Raw genomic sequence first — 21,590 nt, forward strand, 5'->3', positions numbered from 1 at the left:
TTTTCTATTTTTCATACTGACATTTTTTAAAAAATCAAACCCAAGCTTATAGATTAGCTGTGACATTTGAGGTAACAAGCAACGGACCATAACATATATCCATTACAAAAGAAGACTCACTAAACACCACTTTATTTTTCTCTGCACAGCAATTGAATGCCACAAAATAAGAGGCAAATTTAATGCTTGCTGATAATTTATTTGGGCAAAAAATACCAGAATTAGCATTTAGGACACCACAGCAGGTTACTGAGCTACCATATTTCATGCAGATCAGAGAGCTATAACAGCAAAATATCCACCAAGCAGGCCAAAGCGTTATTCTCCTCAATCCGTGTCTAACTTAGCCAACGCCTGCTCAGTTTTGTGGCAAGTTATCAGTCCTAATTAGTTTCCATTCTGGGTTAATCTGTGGACTAGCCACCTCCAAAATATTCCGCCTTATTGCTGTTAGCATTATGTTTATTGATCATGTAATTCAGCAGCTTTCCCAAAGCAAAGCTCTGGGTGGTTGTTGCCCCTGTCTTGTGTGATGCTGCAGACATCACCCCTAGCTGTTTTCATGGAGTAAGGATCTGGATTCTCATTTTCCAGGGTGCTGGCACACTTGGGAACCATTAAAATGTCAGCATTTCATTTCAGAAGGATGGCTAACATCTTCAGCAATGCCTTTAAAAGCATAATGGCTGTTTCATTCATTTAGGGTATGATTTTAGGCAGAGCAGCTTCTCCTTCAGTCTCTTTTGCCTTCTGTAGGAGTAAGAGGGAAGTCCAGTGGGGAAGAGTATTTTGATGTTGCTTTGAAAGCAGAAGGAAAACAAGCTGTCTAATCAATCAAGAGTGTGCATTAGGGGTAGTATGTTCCTCTGGAGGTCTGCATTTGAAGTCATATTGACACATAGCTAAGATCAAAGCCCATTTCTGAATCCTGGCTGCTTCCAGAGTAACAGCGCTGGCCTTTATGCTTCATGTCTTTACAAGGAGCTTGTGACCAATGTGATGTTTTTTTTCCCTAAACTAGCACCTGTGACATGTAATTATCCTTAAAAAAACACCTAATGCCTTTTACTCTGAGAAAAAAAAGTAATTCCTTTCAATATTTGATAATGCTCTGGAAGCAAATACTATGGTTTTTTTCCTTTCTGTTTTGTAAGAAACCTATAAAAATGACAGCTCCCACTCCTGCAGAGCAGGCTTCAGCTATTAATTCAGTAGGGTAAGCTCTGGATGAAATGTGCAGATAGTTTGGAACAATTCAGCATTGTTTTTGTTTTCTTAGACTTTTTTTGCCTCCTCAGAAAAATAAAGCCTTTTTTTTTTTTTTTTTTTTTTTTTTTTTTTTTTTTTGATAATGCAGATACTGGGCTGATTCATGCTGATACATTTGAACTGATTATTCTGTAATAGTCATCAGTGCCTGAAAAGGACCTCAGTTCCGCCAGTGCTTGGCAGCGGGAGAGAAAAGTCATGGCTTAAATAAGCCCTTGAGCTCCTTTTAAGATAAGCTAATTCCAGACAGGTCTCTCAGGAGAGAGCTGGCTTTCTCAGGAGACATCTGGTACCTCCTGCTTCTGTTTGGGCCCAAAATGCCAGTCTTCCCCTGGGTATTTTGGGCACCCCTGGATTACCGGTCTGGTCAGGAGCAAGCAGCAGAGATGCACAAAAATCAGAAGTGGGTCGAGGGCTGCGTCACTCTGATTCGTAGTCCAGCATTGCCAAGGCACAGGGAGGTGGCAGCAGGTCGGGCAGGTCAATCGGGAAGGACGTATGGGTCTGGGCTGATTAAAAATAGCATGGATCACGTTAGACCTCCTTTCTCGGGCTCTCAAAGGTTCCCTGCATAGCTGGGCTGTGCAGTCTAGTTCAAGCTCCAGGCTTTCTCTGTGCCGGGCTCCCTCCATCCCCGCTGCTGGCCCGGATAACGCCAGATACCCTTGTTCCACTGGGGCAGCGCGGGCCGAGCCGCGCGCTACCGCACAAGTGTTGGCTCCCGCAGGACCCAGCCAGCAGATCTAATTAGCTGCCTCAACGTTTTTTTACATTTCGCTTTATTTTTCCCCTTTTTACCTCAGAAGTGTGTAAAGCACAGCCACCCCACCACACACACACACACTCTGAACAAGACGCTGCGTAGCTGGGATAGGGAAGCTGCTCGGATCTCTGAGGAAAGGCGCCATGTGGAGCCGCTTGTGGTGCTGACRGGCCCAAGGCTGGAGGAAGGTGCTTGGCCCAGGGACAAACTGCGGGTGGAGGAGGGGGAGGAGAGCACAAGGCGAAGGACGAGCTGAAGCGCCCGCAGTCCCATATGGCAAAGGGACCGGCGCTGGCGAGAACAGGATGGAGCCGTGCATTGCATCTGAGGAACATGTGGGGGTTTGGGAAGGGACGCTCTTTCTCTACAACTGAGTCACTTCCCGGGGAAATTGCCTCACTGGGAGCTCTCATGCTGAATGCTGGGGTGTAGTGGGGCCCACGTGTGGTGTCCTCACAGCTGCCACCAGCTCCTGCCTTCCTGCCGCTGAGAAGGACCTGGACCTCCTTCCCCACATTGTTTTGGTGTTCGGAGTTCCCCTGTTTTCATCTCCTCAGTGGACATTGGTTATTCCTGCCTCATGCACCGTCCCTGTGAGCGCTAGGGAAATATTGTTATTCCCCTCACGTGGATGCCTGGAGTAGCTGGCCCGGAGTCACTCACAAAGCTCCATGACAGAGGAGGGATTCGGTCCATGGCTACCTGGCCTATGTCTGCAGTTCCTGTGCTACTGGGGACTGAGGTCCCGGCCACGGGGTTAGAATAGAGCCATTCCCTTCCTTGATCCACCATTAAAATGTCCCCAGAATAAAACAGGTTCCTCTCCTTTGTGGGGAGGGGAGGTGTGGGTTTGTTTTGTATTTTTTTTTTGTTGTTTTCCAGTTACCCAGCTTCAGCAGAAAATTGCCATCTGGCTAGAAACCCAGCTCTCCCTTCCCATTTTCCACTCCCCACAAGAAATAGTGCTCTAGGTGACCCCTCCAGTGCTGTCCTTTAGATTTTATCTGTCGTTTCTGTTCTACATGAGCCCCATGATCTCTCTCAGGGTCTGAGGAGTCCCAGTGCTGACAAATGCGCTGTTGTGACTCAGTTTGCACAGTAATTCCCTGTGCTAACTCCCTAGCCAAAACCTGCCCCTCCAACTTGTGTCTTTCCTTCAATCTGTCCTCCCACTTAACTGGGCACATCCGTAATGGGCAGGAGACTATTAGAAAAACTGCAGGATTTTGCCTGGCCCAAGGCTCTGTGGGATGAGCCCAAGGGGATGGAGGCCAGAGGATGGCAACTTTCCATGGATTTCAGCAAGCAGAGATGGAGCCGCTGCTGATGGCCACAAATACGGGTGCTGGCATGAATTATGCATTCCTTGTTTAAAGAGAGGTCGCTCTCATCAATAATTGAAAGCTCCCTGCTCTGCCGTAAGCATCACATCTCCCGCACCGGGAGTTAGGAAACTCATGAAATCTGCATGGATTTCCTCAAGGTGGCCAGGGACTGGAGGGGCGGGATGCAGCCAAGTGCAGGCAAAACAACCCCCCAATTCTGCTGGCAGTCCTGGTGCCTGAAAGCAAGTCATCCACACCTGCCCGCAGCTCTGCTTCTCTTTCGTCCCTCTCCACCTCTTCTCTCCTTGCAAGGTGCATGCAGAAGGTCATGCTTGCAGACATGTTAAAGGCCAAGATTATGGGGTGTGCTTTGAAGCTTTTGCCTCTATCAGCAGAGATCAGTTTGCTTTGGGTGCGAATCTGTGCACTGAGTGGCGGGAGGTTCTTGGGGAGCAGTGTGAACTCTGAAAATTGTTCCTCTGTGAAAACAAGTGGTTTTGTCTCAGAAGACACATATATTGGCCTGGGGTTGAAATAGCCGCCCTGACCCAGAGGCTGCAAAATAGCTTTCCTTGCAGAAAAAAGGTGAATCCACTGGGCGTAGTGTTTTGAAATCAACATCACTTGAGGTGATTCTAATAACTTTTTGAGTTATCAAGAAAKGAGTAAATTGAGCACCTTTTTTTAACAGGGCTATAGCAAAATCCCAGGCTCCTGACCTCACACCAGCCTCATAAACCCCAGTGAGCCAGGCCTCTCCCCAGCTTTTACTTTTCTCTGCCTTTCACCCACAGATGTGTCCTTTAAAATCACTCTGCAGCTCAGAGCGAAAGTCACAAAATTAAATGTCTTAAAGTTGCATCATATCTGAGCAACATGGCTGCCCAGGTTGCTTCCCAGCCCAGACATCCTTAGCCCTCTCCCAGCATCTGACTTGCCCTGCTTAGTACAAATTGTATTGTGTGTCCGTAATTAGTCAGTGACAGGCAAAAGGGTCTGTCACACGGGATGCTCTGAGCTACAGCCCCATTGTGCATCGCAGGGTGATTCTGCCTTCAGCATCACCCTGGGGCACCCAGGCTTGGGTTTAGGCCCTTTCCCGTGTGCTGCTCATTCTCCTCCACCGACTGCTTTCATATTAGTGCCCTCTGCAGCAGCCCAGGGCTCAGCAGAGCCCGGGCACCACTACGCCCTGGGAATTGAGAGGGCTGACAAAGGCAGGCGATCCTCACGTAGCACAAGAAGCCTTTTGTCCTCGGCAKGGCCAGCTTCGTGCTGCGCCTGTGTGTGTGTGCGTACGTGCGCGTGCAAGCGTGTGTGTGTGTGTGGACGTTTGTTTATTTTTAATGGAGAACAGAAGATTGATGGATGAAATTAAGAAGAGGGATGTGTAATTGGAAAACAGCTCGAGAAGGCTACAGGCAGCATATTGAAGGCATCCATCAAACATCCGGCTAATGTTGTTAAGGGTGCGTAACACAACTGAGGACTGCAGGAGACACTGGGAAGGAAAAAAAAAAAAAAAAAGAAGAGGGAGGAGAAAGGGGGATAGGTAGGAAAGGGAAAACAGCAAGGGAGGGGAAGAGACAGCAAGAAAGTCTAATCAATAATATTTGTATTGCAATTGCATCCAAAGGCCCCTGTTGGGATCAGTAAAGGACTGTATAAGTACATTGAGAGGCATTCCCTGCCCTCTACAGTCTAAACTCAGGAATTACGGGATGATATGCTGGAGTGGGGTCTAGACGATCACAAAATTTTCTTGTGATCTATAAATCTGATTTAGTGGGATCTGCTATGAATAGGTTTAGAGGCAGAGGGAAGATAGCTGGCTGTGCCAAGAATACATGCACTCATGCCTGCCAGCCAGGCACGCAATTAATCTGAGCCACTTAGGGGTCTTTGTTTTTAATTATAAGAGGTAGGTAAAAATATGTGCAATAAACCTCCATAAACCCCCAATGGGACCATCAGCAGCCTACCCAGAGGCACTGGCACGTGACTCGGTTTTGATGCAGTGTTTTCAAGAGGATGGACTGACGCTTTAATGGACTACTTTGTGGGAAGTATTCCGTGTGCAGTGGCCATTAAGAAAATGCAATGAGCCTTTGTGTGGGGAAGGAGGCAAGATAAAGGTTAGTGTCATTAGGAGGCCAGCGGATACTGGAAATACGGAGGAACAGAGACTCCTAAAGACTGAGGAAAGGATGATGGGGGAGATATACAGGAATAGAGAGAAGAGCACCAGCATGATGAGGCAAAGGGGKAGGGTAAGGCTTTAAAGAGGAAAAATATCTCAAGACAGATTTTCTAAAAACAGGATTAAAGTCGGACTCCTTGTGAGGTTCCCAGGTGACCTGGTGCTTTATGCAGGATTTAACTTCTTCAGCATTGCATGCTATCAAGAAGGAATAGAAAGAAGGTGCGTGGAGAGATAAGTGAGCAAAGAGCACCAGGGAAGCTGGACACACAGACAGCATCTCTGCTGGTTTGCAGTACTTGGGAAGCATGAACGGGGCTGTCTGTGAGGGAGAGAAAAGAACTAGCAAGAAATTGTTAAAGCTCTTCTCACTCTGACCTGCTCTCCTCTTTGCCCTCTGGTAGTGCAGCTTCCACTGCCACCTCCTCCTTGCCTGCCTTCCCAAAGCGACTTGTGTTTGCAGCGGTGGCAGCCTCACTGCAAAGAAATGGTGCCTGTATAATTAACGCCTTTTATTAATGGGGAAAAAAAATAAACGCTGGCTGCCTGATGAGATGTAGCACAAGACCATTTGTAATTCCAGGCATCCCTGGGCAGGCAAGGAGCTGTGATGACCCCTAAATGAGGGCCTGGGTAAAGCTGAGTGTCTGCTGCTGTTACAAGGTAACACAGAGCCCCCCTTTACTTTGTGGGTTTTGGATTTCTTTGGTGATTCTGCCTGTTCTTATGGCTCAGAGTGCAGGAAACCTTGCTYTGTGCTGCTTCTCGGATTAGAGAAGATTTCCTGCCAGGGAAGCAGCCTCTGTGTGAGTAACACCATCCTGCCCGGCATCCAGCTTAAACATGTAACTTAGCTACACTTTTGGCACCAGAGCTTGAAGGCACCTCTTGTATCCACCCTTGACCCAGGCATGAGAAAGCAAAGAAGTTGTAAAGAGCTAGCATATTTGCCATAGCAAACTGCTGTGGGCATCACCAAAACACTTGTGTGCAGCCTGAGCCAAGCAGGACCCTTGGCCCGCTGCTTGATTGGCTTTCCTTAGTTTGAAGATAGAGGAAAACCAACCAAGTCATTTCTGGAGTGACTGGCTATGGAGCATAAAGGATTATCACCATGCACAGCTATTCTGGGAAGCATGGAGGTAGGTTGCCTAGAGAAATTGCTCCAGGATCATGCAGTTGGTAGCTGATATCTTTCTGTCAAATCTAAACAAAACAGTTTGAGTTACTAGTGGTAGGGCACTGGTGAGCCCAGCATCAAGGCAGAGCAAGAATTTAGAGCCAACCAATTTGAACTTCTTTCCTTCTTTTTGTGTCAACATAATGCCATAGCCCTCTTCCCTCAAACTGCCTTCAGTCTAGGAGAGCAACTGAGGCTGAAGGGTCTGTATCATAGAGTAGTTCTCCAGTTCCCCGGGAGTGTGACTGCAGTTTCCCAATGGAAATGTCTCTATAGGAGGTTAATGGAAGTTTTATGCTTCCTTTAGCCTCTGAGGAACAACTCGTCTGTAAGAAGGAAGTCTCCTGGGAGAAGTATTTGACATCAGAAAGGAATCCAAGAGGAAAAATACCACAGATGTTATCAGGAGGGAAGGGGAATAAAATCTAGCAAATGCATGTCCCAGTCAAGCATCAGGCAACCTGCTTGAAGTCATAGCAAAAGGTCTTCAGGTGGCAACAAGCTCCTTTGTACCATTCAATGCTTCCCTGGTTTGTTGGTGTGCAGCAGCAAACGTGGATCACTCTACCTGAAGAGCTGCCTTTGTTGCTGGGGGTGTGATAATAGGACTGGAGTTTTAATACCAATAGTGAGACCAGAGAGAAGCTAAAAAAATGGAGGAAATTGTTCTTGATATTGTGTCGAGTCATTTATGCACTGTGCATGGTGCACCTCCAGGGTTCARCTCTGAGATCTGATGTTCATATGACTTACTGCACAAAGGCTATGAAGTATCCTCAAATAGGGAAGCCAGGACTGAGATCTAATCACATCATGACTTTACACAGCACTGAGTAATGTCTCTGAAAGAGCAGACTGCAGCAAACATCCAAGGACTACAGTCTGTATTTTCCAAAGTGATCATTAAAGTTGGATACTTTGGTGAAAGCCTGGCTACCAGAGGAAGCCAAGGATCTGATTTTCAGATGAGTTGGCTGTGCATCAATAAAATTGACCATCTAAAGGTGCTCGACAATTGAGAAAACAAAGCAGCACAGAGTTGCTGTAGCTTGGAGTGCCTGTCAATAAGACACCCCTTGTTGTCAGTTATTCCTGGTACTTTTGTCCTTCAATTGTTTTCATTTTTCTTTAGTTTCTCTCACCATATGGGGACTGAGGTTGAAACCAAATGTTAACTGTTGTGGTTCCTTAGAACYTCATCGTGTACATTATGGAAATATTGTAAAGGAAGTTCAAGTATTCTGAAGTCTGTGATATAAAATAAATGATGCAATGGCCCCAAACTGCAAGCCAGCAATAGAAAGAGATCTGGACTAATTAAACCTTCATCAAACACCACCAGCACTATAGAATGACTGAGGCAGGGGCTTTGTGAAAAACTTAATAGGTAGTGGTGTGGTTATTGACTGCATCAATGCATCTGCGTAAGGAAAATGAWCTAAAATGCAAGAATGAAAAAGAAGCTAGGATTCTTTAGGACTCCTGACATTTTCTCTTTGTTTTGCCCACTGGTATTATTCATGAATGCAAATCTCACACACAGTTTTAAATAATTCCACCAATTAAACACATAAAACGTTTACCACAAGGCTCAGGAACAAACACTCCTCTGGAAAGGGAACAAGTAACAGTCCTGTCAGACCTCGGATTCAGCAAGGTCAACAACCTTAAGTCAAGGACAGCCGGCTCATCTCTAGGCAGCAGGAGGTTCTTCACAGCAACATAAATAGATGAAAGCTTAGATTCAAGAGCAGAGGAATTGTTAGGCCTGCAACCTAATGGGGGCTCCTTGTAATTGTATTTCAATAAAAGCTTTGCTGTATAATAATGTCCGACATTTATTATGCCTCTCTCTAAGCAAACCAAACTCAGTGCTTGAGTTTGGTTCTGATTTTACTGTCCTAGTGCTTATGGTGATTAGTATTTCCAAGGTCTCTCTCTTTTCTCTTTGCTCTGAAAGGTAGAGAGATGCCTGGGCATCAGCAGCTCTCGGCAGCATGCTGAGGAGACGTAACCTGCTTACCACGCTCCTGATCGCCTTGCCATGGGCTCTTCTCCTAACCTTGTGGCATCAGTACCCAACCACCCGCTACCTCAGTCTCCTGAGAAGTAAGTGTACGAGCTCTGCTGTCSCCAGGCCCAGGGCTGTGACGAGTGTTGGTGGGAGCCCTCACTAGGAGACTCTCCCTCAGAGAGTGAGTTAAACCAAGATAAATTTGTTCAAAGGCACCCYCAGTGTGTGGCTACAGCAGGCACCCAGGCTGTTTATAAGAGCATGTTAAAAATGCTTCTAAGGCAGCTTTGGGGAGAGCAGGCTGCTGTGCTGAGCATCCCTCTGAGAGAGAGCACTCCAAGAAGGGGGTTGTCTTGGGCAGATTCCAGAGAGACAGGTCTCTAGCATCCCTGGAGAGGTGGTAACCCCTGCAATGATTAGTTTCTTAACACCTTTCTTCCTCTTCCMTCCTTCCTTTCGCCCCAGAAGATACAGATGAGAATGTGACCTCTAAAGCTCTTGTCAATGGCACCTCAGCACTGAGGGAGGAAGGCTTCCCATCATGCATTCGGCAGCAGAGCTTGGTGGCAACGCCTAAAGTCATCCAGAATTATGTGTACTCCAGGCCTCCCCCATGGTCAGACACCTTGCCAACCATCTTCGTTATCACTCCTACCTACACCCGGCCAGTGCAAAAAGCCGAGCTGACCCGATTAGCCAACACCTTCCTACACGTACAGAACCTACACTGGGTGGTGGTGGAGGACTCGCCCCGGAGGACCAACCTGGTATCCAACCTGCTGGAGAAGGCAGGACTTAACTTCACCCACCTCAATGTGGAGACCCCCAAGAGTCTGAAGCTGGGCCTGTCCTGGATCCCATCSCATACCCCAAGGGGGACATTACAGAGGAACCTGGGGCTGCACTGGCTGAGGAACAGCTTCAGCAACTCTGCACCACCAGAAGGGGTAGTGTATTTTGCAGACGATGATAACACCTACAGCCTGGAGCTCTTTGAAGAGGTAGGAATCCAAAAATCACATGGGAGAGAAAACACAATATAGCTGCAAACCTGTACAACTGAGTCTCTTAAGGCAAAGTCCCGTTTGCACTTGCAGAAATCTCTGGGCCAGAACTACCAAGTGAACATAAATCTTCACTGTTGTAGCAGTGTTAGAAAAGTTGACCAGCTGTCTAATCCACTTTTTCCCTTTTCTTGCCCTTCTGTATTCTGCATTCCAACCATCACAACAGAGCTGTGTCCCTGGGATCAGAAAAGCTTGACCAGAATTCTCCTGCAGTCTTGGCTTTTGTGAGACTTAAGTCTATTGCAGACTTGCAAAGATGATTTTTCAGTAATACTCACTTGCCACCAATTTAAGCCAAGCAATAATATGCCACTTGAAATCCTGTGTTATGTATCAGAACACACCTCAAGTTTTCACAGCTTTTTAAATCTCTGTTAAGAGATCATCTTTTCTTATTTATTTCTAAGTCTTTTCAGACAATTTAAAACAACCAACCAACCAAACAAACAAACAAAAAATCACCGTCTTAGGGAGTAGCCACAGATGGTTGAACAAGGCGGGGTGAGGGTAGGAAGTTGCTTTAAGTAAGGGTAGTGTGCTTAAGTAAGGACAACAGTAAGGTTGAATCACTGAGGGAAGGAGATTACTCAAAAAGAGATGAGAATAATCTGAGTGAAGTCAGTAGCCATGAGATAGAAACCCAGCAGAAGTAGTTTGGCATGTTTCTGTTTAGAAAAATTATAAAAGTTCAGATGAGATCAGAAATCAAGGTTTTTTCTCTTCAGGGGGACTGAATATGAGTAATAAAATGCAGCAAATTTGGGGGTTCGGAGCAGAAGGATGTATTACAACAGAGCTCATGGCACGTCAGGCTGTAGCTTTTCAAGCGGTAGCACAGGGGAAGAAGAACATGTGCAGCCTAGAGCTGCGTGATTGTGTAGGAAGTCAATGGGGGAGGACAGGTGCCAAATAGTACAGAGGATGGTGTATGAACAGGCTGGAAGAAACGTCACAGGGCTGAATTCTCACAAGGCTGTTTCCTTCTGGCCCACAGATGCGCTACACAAGGAGAGTGTCAGTCTGGCCAGTGGCTTTCGTTGGTGGCCTGCGTTATGAATCCCCAAAAGTGAGCCCTGAAGGGAAGGTGGTGGGCTGGAAAACCGTCTTTGACCCAAACCGACCCTTCGCTATTGACATGGCTGGATTTGCCATCAGCATCAAGCTAATCTTGGAGAAGCCTCAAGCCAGTTTCAAGTTGGAAGGAGTCAAAGGAGGCTACCAAGAAACCAGTTTGCTGAAGGACCTGGTGACTATGGATGGGTTGGAGCCGAAAGCAGCCAACTGTACAAAGGTGAGCAAGACGAGAGATATTGAAGATGTCCCTTTGTTGTCTTTGGCCTCTCCTGTGGCCTCCTGATATGTCCTGGTCACTTTCACTGTGCCTGCTCATGCACCAGGCTCATCAGCTTGGAAAGGGGGTGAGGGAGATAGAGCCTGTCAAATGCTTTGCCAATGAGAAGCTCAATGAATGCCGGGGAACATTTAGTGCCATGCACTGTAATTGTGTTAATAAAGAGCCTCTACTGCACCTTGATTTCTTCTCCAAAATCCATGAGGATTAGCAGAGGGATGAGCCAGGAGTTTTGGTCCAGAACAATCTCTCCTCCTCGCTACTCTTTCATGCACTTATAAAATCTCCCCTAGGTCCCGAGCCAAGTCCTTTGAATCGCACACTTCAAACAGTTCTGAGCTCCGGGTTGCTCAGGATCCTATCTGCTGCTCACAGTGTTTCCATGGCATCCAGAGCCCCTCAGCTTTCTTTGTGATTCCCTGTAGGTGCTGGTCTGGCACACAAGAACTGAGAGACCTACTTTGGTTAATGAAGGTAAACGTGGATTTACAGACCCCAGAGTAGAGGTGTAAGCGGAGAGCCAGCTCCAGTGAGTATCCTTATATTTATTACTTTTAGCAAGGTAAATAATCTATGCTGCTTTCCTTAATTGTGTTATGAATTCATCTAGCTCTGCATGGACAAGATAGCACCAGTAAATCTCTTGTCATCTGACTCTTAGCACAAGAAGCAGATTCTCACCTTTACTCCCTGTCTGCATTTCTTATTCATTCAAGCCTTCTTGCAGTTCACATGGAAGTTTTGCCTGCATAAGGATGAGAAAAAAAAAAGGTAGAAAAATCTCATCATTTCATTCAGTAACCACAAGTCCAAAGTCTCTTTGGTGCGGCAGTTGTGCTGCAGTGTGTGCAAAGACATCATACTCCTGCAGATGAGCTGCTTTTCTTGCATCTAAGCAGCCCTGCCACCTCTGCTGTGATTCACTTGTCTGCCTTCACGTTCAGCACCATGGTATGGGGCAACCTATAAAGACTAATGGGATGCTTATACCACCTTAAAGCAGCAAAAAATAACCTATACAAACTCTCATGTAGTCTGGGGGGACATGCAGACATTWCCAGAGGAAGGAGTACGTCTGGTGTGAGGAGAAATAGCGAAGGCACTAGGAGTGCCTGTATGGTGCACAGAGAAAAGTTCAGTGGGGAGAAGGGCTTAGAGCCACCACCACAGGCAAGGGCAGGAATGTATCAGAGTTCAGTGATAACAGAGTTCAGCAATATATTCTTAGAAATAAAGACTGATGAAGAATAGGCTCCAGGGAAGATGTAGAGACACTCACCTCTAAAATCGTACCAGCCATATGGTTGCCAGTAGCTGCAATGTTGGGTCCTCGCAACACCGATCTGACACCATGGCAGATCAAGCTGGATGMGTATCTCTTAATTTAGATATCAAAAAACAGCATGACCTGATGGCTATGACCTCTACTTTATATCAGCTGCCCAGTCCTCTGCTCCCAGTGTTTGTCCTTGGTAGGATCCTTGTCCATAAATCCCAGAATAAAGGCATCAAATTTGGGAGGTACAGCATCCTGTACTCTGTGGATCCAGGGTTTACACCTGCTATTTTCAGAAGATACTCCAGAGTATTTTCTATATTCCAAATATTCCAGGGTATCAGTCCCGTCCCCTGTATACACTTCAACTCAGATCTACCAAGTGGAGCAAGAGTGACAGCTTTTCATGAGCAGTCATGAGTGTTTCACCTTCTGCACTGGTCCAGTGTGCCTATTTCTTGTAGCGTGTCCAGCATTTCCACATCATCTTGTCACCTTTGAATGACAGCCATGCAAAGAATGAAAAATAACCCCAGCTCCTGCATATTGCAGGGATGGGAGTAGGAACCTTGCTGTAAGCTACCTGGTCCTCCTGGTTGGCATAAAACTTGCATCATATTTTCGATTTTCCATGAATATCTCAGCTATCCTTGGAAAATTAAAACAATGCCAGATACCTACACTTGACAACAGCACTTCTCTTGGCCTGTGCTTCTGTGAYATCCACTAGCAGAAATGTCCTCATTTTACATGGGTACTTTACATATCCATTCATGCTGATCTGCAGTAAAATAAAACTATGACTTCCCAAGCTCAGTTCTGCTCAGGATCCAGTTAACTGATAGGGAGTTACCACTTCACACAGGATGAGTGAGAAAATTAAGTGTATTAGGCCTGCTTGCCTAATAAACTTATCAGAGGGGGAGTTAAGTACTCCATCTCAGATGCAGAGCGTAGGTGTGATTATTTCATAAATGTACCATGTGTCTGCTCTTTTCTCCTCATACTCACTCCCTCCTGGCCAAACACACATTGTCCTGCATGAGATATGCCATTCATCTACTGTGAATCCTCATGGGAATAGCTTCCTGCAGATCAGAATTTGACCTGTATCATCACCTTTCATGTGGGGCATCAGCCCTGACCTGCCAACAGGGTAGATAGCACCTTCTCCAGGACACAACTCCRAAGCAGTGTCTTGAGTGTGAATCTGCTGCCCTGAGAAGCTGTTCTGCTGCTGAGAGGGGTTTTGGACAGTTAAGCAAAAACACCATGTTCTCCCTTAAAGTTTTAAATTGGCATCCCTGCTGATGACTGTCCTCCGGAGGTCCCTAATAATGAGGTTGCTGAGCTTCAGCATCTTGCAGACATGATCTAGATAAGCTAGAGGAAAAAGAAGTAAAATTCCTCCCTTAGGGATGTTCTGTTCTATAGCTACAATTGTGAGAATATTTCTGTCTTTCCACCTGAGAACTTGACCTCATTTTGGGTCAGACCAGGCCGGGCAAGTCCCAGATCTCCCAGAGGCCTTTTTCCCTTTTAACAACTGAGGGCATGAGCTAGGGAGACATTGCTCGGTGCAGGGTTTGCTGCTCTGCTGACCCCTTAGTTCAACCACTTTCATAGCTTCTGGGCATGTGTGCATACTGTCTGGATTGCCACAGATGCAATGTAAAGGGATATGCCCATCAGGTAAACTGCAAAGATCAGGGTCCTGCATAAGTGGTAGTTATATGCTCCCAGTTGGAGTTCACTCTTTGCCTCACCTGCATTCCCACTGCTCTTAGCTGTGTGTAGCTGGACAGTGTTTGTGAATCTATAAGAGAAGCACTAGAGACTCCAAATCAGAGAAGATTGGAACAGAGGGGGGGAAAAAAAAAAAAAGACACGTGCCACAGTCCTGATTTTCATAGGAAACAACAAAAAGAGGTCAAAATTTAATTGAAATGTTTTACCTTTATGCCCTAGGGATTCTGCTTTTCTCTGCCCCAAGAAACATAAGGGAGAATTTGAAACGTGTTAAGGACAGTGAGTGCGATCCTCAGCTGCCTCTCCAGCCGCTTGAGGCAAAGTGAAGGAGCAGGAGGGCAAAAATGAGGTCTCTGAGCCTCTCTTCAATCAAATTAAGACTTTCACAGTGGAGACATTGTAGAAAGTAGCCACAAACCTGCTCTCTGAAAAATGCCTTGTGGACATCCAGAGTAGGAACGGGAATGTGGGGAGTGTAGGAAATCCTTGGGATTACAAGGGACACAGATTAACTGAAAGCCAGCATAGCACATGTCCCAGCAGATTGTGTATTGGAACCCTCCCATAGAAGGAAAAAAGTCAGCTTCTGAGAGCAGGAGAGGGTAAGTAGTTTTGCATAGTATTTTTCTTTTGGTAAATCCTGAAATCTACCACTCAGAACTAGCTATTCTTATTGTTATCACCGAATAACAGGCACTTGAGAAAGAAAAACTCACTCAGTTTAGCATTGCTCCTTCTGCCTCATGATATGTGGAGATGGGGAAATAAATTTCCCCAGCTTCCAGAGCTTCCAGACAGGTTAAACAGAACTCATCACCTAGCTTTTCCTTGAAACAATATCAGAGGGGGTAAATAAGGATTTTACTGGGAAAAAAAAAAAAAAAAAAAAAAAAAAAAGGCCTTCAAAACCTTTTACTCCCACCCTCAAACTTTGTGGTTTGGATGGAACAAGCAGCATTTCAGTCACACCACTAGCCTGAGGCGGTAGCATGGTTGAGGAACCTGATAACTGATGCCTGGTGTTTACCTGAGCCAAAGGACATATCTCTTGGAAATGCATCTCTTGACACAATGTAGTGGACAAGACACGAAGACTCGTGTCTCTTCCTCATCACATTTTATGTTATTTTGTTTTTTTACAGAGGCACAAGGCACCGTTGGTTCCACGGGTTCATCAGCAGCCACAACAGCTGTGTACACTGCCTGTTGGAGGATGATAAACACCCCAAATGGGGCCATGTCCAGCAGCCACCTCTGCCCCAAAGTGTGGTAGCAAACAGGAAGAGAGCTGACGTGGTGCCCTGCAATCCTACACATCTTTACCTTTGACTTCATGCACTGGCTCCTGTTTCCCATTGGGAAGAGGAGTGCTTCCCTTCCCCCATGGGCCTTGCCTTCATTCATCAAACAGGACATTTATTAGACATGATCTTTGTTCTCCGTTGTGCCGGTGTACGGGCTGACAGATGGGCTGGCTGTGGGATTCCTGAAGATCTCTATGGGCAGCTCATGCATCTGTAGCGTACAACTGTGTCGGGCTACAATGATTCAGGGGCCAGAGTTGCCACATCTGTCAGTCAGCCTGAGAATGGGATGCTCTCAAAGCAGCTCAAAAACAAAGGTAAACTAGGAGAGACTCTCCCTCGGAAGGATACGTGCAGATGTCTACATGGCACAGCCTTTGTTTTGGGGAGAGCATGTGCGGAAGCACCCCATTCTCAGTACGGCACCTCAGAACGGTTTGTAGGGACCGAGTAGGGATCTGGTGCTCACGCCTCCTCAGCTTGTCGCTTCAGCTGGGAATGGAACTGCCCTAAATTATGGTAGTTTTGCAAAATGCCATACCAGATCCGCGGCCCCCACCCCTGCAGCCATAGCGTACCTCAAAGGCCACGCCTCCATGTGTCACCGGAGAGACAGGAGAGCAGGAAAAAAAGATGGGTGGACTTGGAAGGTTTGATTCTAGCCTGGCGCCCCCTGACAGCAGCGCCATGAGGCACTTCAGCAGCATCAGATCAGATATATAGCATTGTGTCCTCGATTCCCACAGACAGGGGCACCTCTCTGGAGCAGAGGTGGGTGAGAAGCGCTCAGAGAAGCGGAACCCTGAGCCTGCGCTCATCTCCTGTGAGACCAGCAAGGAACTTGGGATGACACCAACAAGAAACTCTTCTTGAGCACCATGAATGACAACTGAAGAAGCAAATGTGACAGGGCTTTTCAGGTGAACTTGAAAAGGCATGTTTGGATGGCCCTGGGAACACCATCATCCAGAACAATTTCCTTTTCCCGTGATAAAACAGGGGGACGGTGAAGGTAAAGGTGGCCCACAAAGCAGGAGGCAGCAAATAAGGATGGGACGATACACTGGATTAAAAGCACAATTGGTTGTATCATGTAGAGAGGGGCAGGTGTCGCTCCAGCTTCCAGCTTGAATGACCCAGAAACCCCTCTAAGCACATCTGGAAAACCATCTTCACTCAAGCCATGAGAAAAAAGGCTTTCGGCTATTAAAACACATTGAGAATTGTTATAGCTGGAGGAAAGTTATAAGTAATTGAACCCAAGAAAATCTGYGCTGGCAGGAGACTTATTTATTTGATGATTAATTTATACAATTCTTTTCTGCCTATTCCTTGATTTGTTTTGCATTTTAGCTTAGCTCATCTAGCATATTCATGAAGAATATTTCCCACCAAATTCTCGCAGGAGAAGAGCAGAACTCTGCGTTCACTGCTGAATGTTACATTTTTCACCTTCCCTGGGATTTCTTTACAATGGCATTTTAAGAGGGCAAAATAATCAGAAATGCAGCAAGGAGGTGAGCCCAGCGAGGGAAACTACTATTCCTTTGTGCAAGGGACATGGGTGGCACTGGGTTTCCGGCTCCCGAGCAGTTGTAGCAAGGAGAAAAGGTGCAAAGGGCTGCCCTGCTCAGCAGACAGGCCCCACAGGATCTGGGGAAGCTTCCAAGAGGGCCCTTCAAAGGGTACCTGAGAGGACAGGTTCATGCACCCTTGTGTGGAATGAGCAGCAGCACATCCTGCTACGGGAAGGAGGTTAGAGCACGAGAAGGGGCGTAAGGTGCAACCCCTTAGGGAAGAAATGGGACCACGGGCAGCAAACAGAGCAATGGAGGCTGCCCCTAATTTATGTGCAGTGGGGCTCAGGCCGGAGATAAGCACATCCAGGAGAAAAAGCTACCTGGCCAGACACGTCAGCATGAAGGAAAACTAAATGTGCCACGAAAACTGTCTTCTCTGGACCTTAGAAAATAGTCCTTACTGTTTTTTACAAGGGCTTGGCATGTGGGAACTGGACAGCAGGAAGGAAGCCTGGCTTCTATAAATTATTTTTTCTTCCTCATTTGTCAGAGCTTTCTGTCCCAACCTCTGCATAAGGTAACAGGCTTTGCCCACCCATCCCTGCCAGCTGTCAGGGTCACTGATCCCCCCTTCCAATTCCCACATTAAAATAAGACCACAACCTTTTTAGTGAATTTAATGAATGAGCAACAGAGAAGGAATAAAGGAGTTATTTAGGATCTTGCCTTTTCCCCTCTGAGATAGGTAAGGATACTGCCTGTATGAAAAGCAGGGGAGGTGGTGACCGATGCCTTGACCTTTAAGCCAACTTTATTTTGATTTTCATACAGGTCCTATGTAGTTTCAGCATTACCAGTGTAAGTTTGTAGCAAAGGCCTATTGCCATTGTAAAGGATATCCCCCACCACATGCTTTTTACGGATTTCTTCTCTCTGTATTCCGTTAAGAAAGTGAAATTGTTATTCCTATTTTTTTCCCGCTGGGAACTTGTATTCCCATGAGCTGTGCTACACTGCTAGCTCTGTAGTCTGCTCTCAGGGCTAGACCCTTTAACACTATTTCCAATCTTGACCCGGCCTGACCCTGGAGGAGCGCAGGACAGGAAACTCTGAGAAGCAAGAAGTTAATCACTCCTTAAGTTGTGCAGACCCAAAACCTTGTATGGGCAGTGGGGATCTACACAACTACTCTTCCAGGCTGGCAGACATTTCGACATGTGTTCAGCACAAATGCTCCTTTGTAGCGCAGAGTCAGGACAGCAAAGACTATGGCCAGACGAGATGCTTCAGCTAAGCGCAGATGAGCAAGAAGTATCACAAGTTAAGCTGAGCTTGGTGGGAGAGCCCACGAATGGAGCAGCAGTGAGAACCATAGGCATAAGGGTAAGCAAATACAGGGGTACAGTAGGGAGGGAAGCTGCAGATCAACACTAAGGTGTTCAAAATGAAAGAAGGCATCACAGCTCCTGTTTTTACTAGCACATAAGTGTCTGATATTCATGTTCTCTCAGTTCCACCCAATTCACAAACCAATGAAGACTACTAACATTTCCTGTTGCAGAAAATACTACTGATAAGGGAAAGAGAAGGTCAAGGAAGTAATTTTTAATGGTTATTTATTTATATTGAATGGTACTAGAACGTTATTAAATATCATGTAAATAGTACAACATGGCACCATTGTCTGTCTTGCAGTGTAAGTGCTTTTCCAAGAAAACAGTGGACTCTGTAATGAAGAATGTTATCGGTTTTAACTGTGCTCCTTTCAAGGTTATTCTCCCCACCCTTCCTCTGACCTAAATACTACACAGGCAATTTAAGCAAAAACACTTCAGTTCCATGGCATGGGAAGAGGTTGCTGGCATTATGGAGGTGAAGGAAGGAGGCAGAAGGGAACTGAGTATTTTGTCTAAACTGCACAGTCCCATCTCTAGCCACTATCTATCATTCGAGTAACGTGGTGACAATCCAAGACTACCCTATAAAAGTGCTGATCAAAACTCAGAAGTGGGCAGTGGCCAAAACGTAGGGCATTTCTCCATCACAAGGGTCTTAATGAAGTGACAAGCCCTATGGCTCCATCACACCAAAACCAGGCTGCTGCTGCTGACAGGGGGCAAAGACTACATAATTTCTTCTGGGTAACACCAACCAAAAACATCCTTTGGTAAAAAAAACATCCTTTTGGTAAACATCCACTGAAAGGGTAAGAAAGAATAGGCTAAGGCATTACAACGTCTTGTCTTCCTAATGAACTGCACAGTGTTACCAGTTCTTGCTCCTGCTGGTCCCCAGCAAGCTATGATCCACTAGAAAAAGTGCATGAGCCCTCCCCTGAGCACCAGATGTCAACGGGATCAGAGAGATCCCATGGCTGGTATCCCATGGCTGATCTCTTGATCATTACTGCTCTTTCCAGACAGGCGGAAAATGGTTAGGCCTATTTGATGGGACCTCACTGTGGGCTAATCCATGAACCTGGAGAAACTAGGAGACTGAGGTCCTGTTTCTAATGCTGTCACTAATGCTGTATTCTGTCATTGGACCAACATACAGGCCAGCGACTATTTCTAAATGCCTTTTTTTCTTCTTCTTTTTTTTTTTCCCCAAACTTATCCCTCAGAAAAACTGAAGCACTTTTAAGAGTCTTTTGAGGAAGCTTTGCAAAGAATTTAGGATATGAGATGACAGGTGAAATCTATGCCTCCTTATGTCATAAATATCACATTTGAAAGGTACCATTTAAGGTGCAATATGGGGTAGACAAGCAAAGGCTCTGAGAAAGGCTGAGGAAAAAACTGCAATGCCTCAAGGTACCTGAAATCTCCACTCTGCTTGAAAACGCAGTTACACCACAAAAACCAGGGACAGCTCTGCTTGGCGACAGTGGCAGGAGGCCTCTCGAGTGCCTTTGGCAAGGATTTTCATTGCTATCATCTTCCTTGATCCTTAATAGAAACCCTGAGGCTGTGGAGAGCGGCAGGTAGGTAACACTGCCCGACACTGCTTGGCCGCCCTGCTCTCTTCCTTCCCTCTGCTCCCTGAGCTCCTTCGTGGCAGAGCTTCCCAGCTGCCCGGCTGCTTTTTCAATAGGGAACTGGTACAGGCCCTAGGAGAAGGAGGAGAGGGGGGAAGGAAAAAAAGGAGAAAGAGAAAGGCAAGTAAGAATGACTCATTAAATGGTGCGAGGTGCTTCTCTGTCTCTCATCGGGTTGGAGACTGATTGGAGGTGAAATTACACTTGCAGGGAGGGGAAGAGCCCTCCCATGGGACATCCAGAGGCTCTTACACAAACTTAATTTCAAGCTCCGTTGAAGATGGTGTTTGGCTTTTTATTTTTGGATTGCATTCATTTAATTTCTCAGGCAGATGCGTGAAAATTAGAAAGTCAGACCTTTGACTGTGAAGATAGCCCTGCGCCTGCTTCTTGTGGATACAGTCTCACATTGTTTTCTTCCATCACTGACCTCAATATATCTGCGCTCAGGGGTTGCTAAAATGCCTGCCATCTCTCTTCCACACTTCAGCAGAGACAGTTAATTTTTTTTTTCTTTAAGCAATCCAATTCATTTTGAATTAAAATAAATAAAGAAAGAATAATAAAAAGAAAAGAAAAAAAAAAAAGACAGCTTTCCATGGGTTGCTTTAGAAGGGGGATACTGTGACCTTGAAATGCTCTGTACCTTGGGTCTGACTAGTACCACTAAGTCCTGTTACACATTCAGCTCTCCGATCCATATTTGCTTTATTTGGGGTTTTCAGCCATTTCAGTGATGATGGCTGAAAGGGAAGGAGGGAAACCATGATTCTTGTGTTTGGTTTTGAAAGGATGTTGAAGGAGTCAATCCTAGGGGCTCAGTTCTCCCACGTACCACAAAAAGATGGGCCATTTGCACCGAGTGGGTCTGGCTAGCAATGTGTTAAGCTTTCCAATCTCGAGAGCACACATACCCACAGTTTTAAGTAAAGAGGCCTTCTGATTGACCTACTTGAGCCTGGAAACAAGCACGGAGTGACAGCTGTAACAGCTAACACGCGGCTGCCTGTTTAGGTTAGCTGCTGGTGCAGGTCCCTTCCAGGGTACACCAGAAAGGGCTGGATTCGAACAAGCCTTGCCCAGGTGGTTCCTACATCGTGGTTTCCTACTGCGACCCAAGGAAGGATTGCAACCAAGGGGTAAACTCAGGCAGTGCCAGCTCCTAAAGCAGCTGCTGCCAGCAACCGCAGGCCATGCCGCTGAGCTCTGGGTTCCCCTTTTGGCTTCACTACTGGTGCAGAAATTAAATCCTTCCTGACCATGGCATTGTGTTCACTGGAGCTTTCAACAGAGCAGCAATTGTCCCCTTGCTTCATTGCCAGCCAGGCACAGGATTACTCATTAGCTGGGCAAGTTGGAATACAAATGTGAGAGAAATCCATGTTCACGTATTTGGGGTCTTCGGAAAAGATTCCCTGCAGGCCGTGCTATGTCCTGCAGGACTTGAGCTTTCAGTGAAGGATATGGGATGGCAGTTTTTGGTACAAGCTATGTAACCACAGTGGCGTTGAAGAGAGAAGGAAGGAAGGAAGGAA

General features: G+C 46.3%; 1 protein-coding gene across 2 annotated transcripts in view; it reads left to right on the forward strand.

Annotated features, from left to right (window-relative positions):
• Positions 1 to 20,045, forward strand: part of LOC112951787 (galactosylgalactosylxylosylprotein 3-beta-glucuronosyltransferase 1-like) — a 31,505-nt gene extending 11,460 nt beyond the window's left edge. Inside the window, exons 2-6 of one of the 2 annotated variants that reach the window (XM_026044549.1) lie at positions 8,698 to 8,846; positions 9,217 to 9,752; positions 10,813 to 11,109; positions 11,595 to 11,698; positions 15,337 to 20,045. In XM_026044549.1, the coding sequence (XP_025900334.1) occupies positions 8,735 to 8,846; positions 9,217 to 9,752; positions 10,813 to 11,109; positions 11,595 to 11,681 (1,032 nt within the window). In that variant the 5' untranslated portion in view covers positions 8,698 to 8,734 and the 3' untranslated portion in view covers positions 11,682 to 11,698; positions 15,337 to 20,045. The remainder of the gene's footprint in view (positions 1 to 8,697; positions 8,847 to 9,216; positions 9,753 to 10,812; positions 11,110 to 11,594; positions 11,699 to 15,336) is intronic. The other variant, XM_026044550.1, reaches the window with a different exon arrangement.
• Positions 20,046 to 21,590: the final 1,545 nt, after the last annotated feature.

This window comes from Nothoprocta perdicaria, unplaced genomic scaffold (genome assembly GCF_003342845.1).
Source record: "Nothoprocta perdicaria isolate Ctin4 unplaced genomic scaffold, notPer1 scaffold_371, whole genome shotgun sequence".
Taxonomy (NCBI): domain Eukaryota; kingdom Metazoa; phylum Chordata; class Aves; order Tinamiformes; family Tinamidae; genus Nothoprocta; species Nothoprocta perdicaria.